This window comes from Durio zibethinus, chromosome 15, assembly GCF_047325235.1.
Source record: "Durio zibethinus cultivar Kanyao isolate XHJ-2024 chromosome 15, ASM4732523v1, whole genome shotgun sequence".
Taxonomy (NCBI): Eukaryota; Viridiplantae; Streptophyta; class Magnoliopsida; order Malvales; family Malvaceae; genus Durio; species Durio zibethinus.
In genome coordinates this window covers 20615323-20621322 of record NC_143176.1, presented here as the reverse complement: position 1 = coordinate 20621322, position 6000 = coordinate 20615323, and the positions used below count along the sequence as shown (strand labels likewise).

Here is a 6000-nt window from a genome sequence, read left to right as displayed (position 1 = left end):
AAGATGAATTTGATTAGTTTGTTTGCTATCTTTAGTTTAAAACTTTAAATTATATTTTGATAATCTTAAATATTGAATTCTTAGGCACCCAAATCCTACTGGCTACCAGAGAAAGGAAAATAAACAACATCTAGTCAAATACAAGGCAAATTATTCCTATTCACAAGGAAACCAACCTGCCATAACTTTTCTAAGGTACAGGGAAGATGAAAGCTCATAAGCATATATTATGACTGCATGATTTCCCCTAGCCATGGCCTAATACAAGCCTACATTTTAATTAAGTGGAGATTGACAATACAAGGGGCGAAATCCATGCTCAATACTAGCCTTCCAAACTTTGTCGATGCTAAAAATGGTGCCAGCGCACTCGTTCACATCCCACCCTTCTGAAGCATGAATTATCCCAGCCACACGGCTTGCACTCATCACCCTTCTCGGCAACCAGTCCTGTTTCAATTTTTTTTTTTTTGGTAATTAACTTTTCAATTTCTATTGCACAAGAAAATTTTATAAAATAAAAAACTACTAACCTCACAAGAGTGCATGTTCTCCAGAGATTTAGGAGCCTCCATTGCTGGTGTAGTATGATAGTAGCAATCTTTGCGAACTTTCTTTGGTGGGAATGTGGAAAATGGAATGAATAATGTTCCTTTTGGTGCCTTGGACTGTTCTTTATCAGTCAGACCATCTCCCACCAACCATAGCTGCAAAAATAGATCAACAATGGGAAAAATCAACAAGAAAATATTATACAAAAGCCATTGGAAAAATTCAATCATTAAGCAAATTGGATGTTTTACCTTGACATCATATCTTTTTGAAAGAACCAAATTACTTTCAAGTTTCTTATCAAACTTTAACAGCTTCTTGTATTCATCCTCTTGCAATGTCACCACCTGCTCAGCACAAATTCAAGTGTAAACTCTTTAAATCCCTTAAGTTAATGCTTTGATAGTATAGTTTTCCAATTTGAAGTTTACCTTGATACCCTTTTGACTTAAAGCTTGGACCAAGATACAAGCATCCTTAGAGATTCTGCCTCTAAGGAGTACTTGGGTTGTTTCTTTGGGCACGCTGTCTAGAACAATAGCTGCTGCTAAACTGCTTCCATCGACAACCTTGATTTTAAGCTGAGGGTTCTTTTTTATATAAAGCTCTACATTTCCGCTCAACTCCTCATGCTGATGATTAAAAAATATATAAAAGTTAAATTTGATAAGTTTGTGACTAAAATAAAGATCATTTTTGGTTAAAAATAGTATGTAACGAAATTTAAAAAACCACCAACAGTTGTATGATCTGTTGATAAAATACTGAACTCTTAGTTTTAGTAACGTGGATTATATTCTTGACTGCCTCTAATTTTTTTTTTTTTAAGAAGCTGCATTAACAATTTTAACATACCTGATTTAAAAGGCCTAAACTGAGCACCTTAGCTCCCTTCTTATCTGCATCTTGAATGGCTTCTCCAATCAATTTACTGATGGTTTCTCTTTGCCATTTTGAGAAATACTATAGGAAAAGAAAGAGCATTTAGATTAAAATATAAGTAATTAACACTTTAAATAATCAAATGATAAGATAACTATCCAAGGAAAACATGATGTTTCTTACTTGCATATTGTATTTGGGAACAACCCAAGTTTGAAGTTTGAGTTTTTTAAAGGTGTTCCTTTCTGAAATAAAGGCATGGCCGAAAATCCAAGTCAAGAGCACAGACCAGAGGGTGACAGGCCACAAAAACAGGAGGTACCATTTGGAAGCTTGGGGCTTAGAGGACAAGGAAGGGAATCCAAGGGGAAGATGGTAGATGGAATCTGGCGTGGTTAGATGAGTCAGATGAACCACGTCCGGTGACTCTGCCTCTCTTTTTAGAGCAGTTTCATACACACTATCTGTCGACTTGTCGACGGTGCCATAGACATAATCGTAGAGTGGACAAAAAAGAGAGTAATTGGTCCGAAATTGAGTGTGATGTAGAGAGTGAAACCTGCCATACCACAAACCATTCGAAATTTACATACCTTGTAAGTATACAAAAAAATATTAAATATATAAATTTGTAAAATGACAATTTGAAATATTATATCTATGTAACATGTATCGAACACATCCAGTACGTGACGGAGCGTGTCTAAGTGTATCGGATATGTGATCGAAACGAGTATACCGGGGTACACATAGCGTGTCCGTGGTTCATAATATATTAGAGAAGAGTAGGAAGCAAAGCGGAGACTTACGAAGGAGTGTAAACAATATATTTGAGAGGAGGGAAAATGGTGAAGGCCCATTTGGGGATGAACTCGAAGTTACAGTGTCCCATGTTGTTCAAGAAATCAATAACAGTAACATAAGTAAACACTCCGACGATGTTGGCTTTTCCAATGTATACCGATGTCAATGTCGGTATCAAAAGGAGCCCATAATACGAAAGTACTTCTGCGAATGGGTGAACAAACGCTGCCATATAAAATATTTACATATTCGTTAGAAAGGGAATTGCTTCCAAATGAGATTTCATTTTCAAATTCGAATCAATGAGCAAATCCAACACGATATCCTAAAAAAATAATATATTTAGTTATGGAATAAAGAAGAATGAGTTTAATTGGGTTACAGGTGTTGGGCTCGGTGACAATGGAAGAATGGTGATGGGAGTGATAGCAAGCATAGAGGTAATGATGGTGCAATGCTCGGTGAAGCCAGTAGTAGAGGAACTCAGCAGGACCCCAGTGAAGTAGCAGTATGATTAGTGTGCCATCTGCTTTAAAGAAGGGCATGTTAAATTGATCTTTCAAGACTACGCCCGCCCCGTAGAACAAAATTCCATTCAATATAATCTGATCGTCCCTGCCAAAAGACACAAAAACATATATATATATATATATATATATATATATATATTCTCTTCATAATTCAGGATACAGGTTTAGATTCCACACAAAAGAAGATAAAAGTAAAACAGAATACAAGTTAAGTTTTAACTTGAAAATTAAAAACTCGGGTTTAGTTAAGTTAGCAGCTAGTTCGTATAATCATTTGAAAAGATGGTATAGAGCAGGTTTGTGATTCAAATTTGAATTAAAAATGAAAAAAAAATATAGAAAAAGGTAGCTAATGAGCGGACCAGCTCCTTTCTCTGTCAACTTGGTCGAAGTCAATGCTCTTGTCAAGAATCCTATTGTTTCCTTTGGCAGTTCGGTAGCGAGAGTAAGAAATCCATAGTTGGTAGTGAACCAATCTAAACACCAGAAATGGGAAAATCAGGAACATGAACAGGTTCCTCTCATTTTCTGCTTTGCAGGTTATGAACGAGTAGGTGCCGTAAATCACCCCAGGGACCAGAAGACCATACTGCAATAATTTCACAATTATTCAATGTCAGACAGTAGCAACATATATACAAGTCATATATGTAAGTAAAAATATAGCTGTAATAGAAAGAAAAGAGGTACACCTTAAAGTTTCCCATGGATTGCCATGGCCAATCACTGAGAATGCCTGGTTTACTAGCCATGTTTCTCAACCACTCTTTCTCTGCTCTTGCACTGCTCTATCAACTATATATATAGCCAGTTCCAATATGCAAACCGAAAGAATTATACTTATAAAATTGTAATAATGAATATAAATTATCTTGCTTCTATATTTTTTATTTAATTTTGATGACTAGGATTGTGATATGATTAATATCGCTTTAAAAAAAGGACAAAAGTATATATATTTCTATATTGAATGAAGACAAAAGAATTGAGTTTACATTGCATTCTTATCTAAAAATTTTTTTTAAAAAAGAACATTACATTAAATTCTTTGTTATTATTATTATTTTCGGCCTAGGAATTTTAAATACACATGATAAGATGATATAAAATTTTAATAAAATTTATATATGAATTTGATAAAAATTAAAAAATATATATTGTGTGTTTAACTTATTAACATAAATTTAACATAATAATTTTTATATTTTATATATTTTTGACATAATAAATACGACAAAAATTTATAAATTATCAAAATTTGGTCCCTTCGAATATTAGTTTTGATTTTGGTGCATATTTTAATAATTGTTGATCAATTTTCTTTCAATTATCCAAAATTATTTATAGCTTTTATAAGTACATATTTATTGACATTTTATGTTTTTTATTTTTTGCTGTAATAATAAATATGATTATTCATCGAATATATTGTATGGGGTCAAAATTTAATCATTGAAACCTTTAAATTATAGATTCGGACCTAATCAACTTAATTAAATTTATTTATTTTTAAAATATTTTAAAAATTATTATTTAATAATCAATTTAAATCGAACACGATCTATGAACATGTCTAATAATAAAAAAAATCATTTTGATCTTCTCTCACAAATTTACATATATGAAATTTGGAAAAGAACAAACATTTTGTCAAAACTAATGAGCAGTGTCGATAATATACAAATAATGGAGGAAATTTAAAATTTTTAGTAATTACTTTTCTTATAATAAAACTTAGCTATCATAAAATGTGATATTTTTAGTCAATAATTCACAAAGAAATAAGAGAGTTTTTCAATTTTCAGATCAGGATATAGAAACGCTGTATATAATAATTAATTGTCTAAATAAAATACATATATGATCAGAAAAGCATGTGGGAGCGGCTGAAAGTGTCCAAAACTTGGGGAAGATTAATATAATCCTACCCAAAAAAAAAAAAAAATACTTATTGATCCAAGGTGACAGATCATTATGGAACCAACCTGTCCATGAGGAGCACATTCAAAATGAGAACAAAATAAAGAATCTTATCATGATTATCACTGCGAACACAACAACTTTTTCAGTGCCACTAATATCTATTTCAGTATTTACAATTTTTTTTATCTCAAATTATGAGTTGTTTTATATAAAAAAAATAATTTAAACTTATTCTAGTTGGAGATGAATCGACATGGATTGATTTAAAAAATAAAAAACCCGAACTTAACTCAATTCATATTAAAAAAAAATTAAAACTCAAGGTAATCTAATAAAAAAAATCAAAATTAAGATGATTCGAACTTATCATGACCTGAATTTTTAACAATCTAAACTAAATCAACCTGACTTAAAACCCAAAAAAATTGAATTAATAACCCAAAAAAAACCCAAAGTTTCTAACTATAATTATATGATTTTATTTATAAATAAATAAATAATAAATATTTTCTAAACTAAAATTTTCAATTTTTTAAAATGTTTTATGAATATCAAATGATTTTTTACTATCCATATTATATTTATAATAATTATAAATAAAATTACAAATATTATTGTTAATATAACATTTTATTTTATTATAAAATAATCATTTACAATAAATTATTGTATTATAATTTTAACATATGATTAAATTTGATATTTTGTGCAAATATTAATAACATTATTAACAAAATTAACTTTAAATTATATTTTTCTTATTGATTCAAACATATAAAAATATGAAATTTATTTGAAAATAAAATAACATATTATCTTTAAATTAAAATATAAAAATTTTTTAAAAAAGGTTTTTTGATGTAAAAATTAAAAAAATTAAATAAATAAATTAAACAATACAACCGCCAGACAAAATATAATGAAATAAAAGCAGTTCTTCAATTCTTAAAATCAAATAAATAAAGTTTTCTAATTCTTCTGGCAAAAAAAAAAAAGGTTTTCCAATCTTAAAAAAACGTAGTTCATCGCTATAACATGCAAAATTTGAACAGACAAATTATAACAAAAAAATCACAATTACTCTTAATTAATAAAAAATTATCAACTTTTTTATCAACAAAAAATAATTATTAGAAAGTGCAATATCAATACACGTTGCACTCTTTGGTCATTCTCTATTGGATAATTAATTCAACTTCAACATTGATAGTAATAATCTTTCCCAATTTTATCTATTTAAATTCAAATTCGTTCTATTTGAATCAAATTTAAAATAATATAAAATCAAAATAATTTGTATTTGAAATTA

General features: G+C 29.4%; 1 protein-coding gene across 1 annotated transcript; it reads right to left on the bottom strand.

The window, feature by feature from the left end:
• Positions 1–139: 139 nt before the first annotated feature.
• LOC111302090 (very-long-chain aldehyde decarbonylase CER1-like) lies at positions 140–3586 on the bottom strand. The gene is made up of 10 exons (XM_022898028.2): positions 3461–3586; positions 3131–3357; positions 2621–2853; positions 2244–2463; positions 1618–1993; positions 1408–1515; positions 984–1184; positions 804–899; positions 534–707; positions 140–450 (listed from the first exon to the last, which is right to left on the bottom strand). The coding sequence occupies exons 1-10, from the start codon at positions 3518–3520 to the stop codon at positions 277–279; spliced, it is 1869 nt and encodes a 622-aa protein (XP_022753763.2). The 5' UTR covers positions 3521–3586; the 3' UTR covers positions 140–276.
• Between the last annotated feature and the right edge of the window lie 2414 nt (positions 3587–6000).

What these genes read in the sequence shown, in the direction of transcription:
- LOC111302090 (XM_022898028.2), bottom strand. Translation starts at nt 3,520, where the DNA reads ATGGCTAGTAAACCAGGCATTCTCAGTGATTGGCCATGGCAATCCATG. An exon ending in TATATTGTTTACACTCCTTC is followed by an intron (nt 1,994 to 2,243) that starts GTAAGTCTCCGC and finishes GTGGTATGGCAG; the next exon opens with GTTTCACTCTCTACATCACA. An exon ending in GTTTAGGCCTTTTAAATCAG is followed by an intron (nt 1,185 to 1,407) that starts GTATGTTAAAAT and finishes TTTAATCATCAG; the next exon opens with CATGAGGAGTTGAGCGGAAA.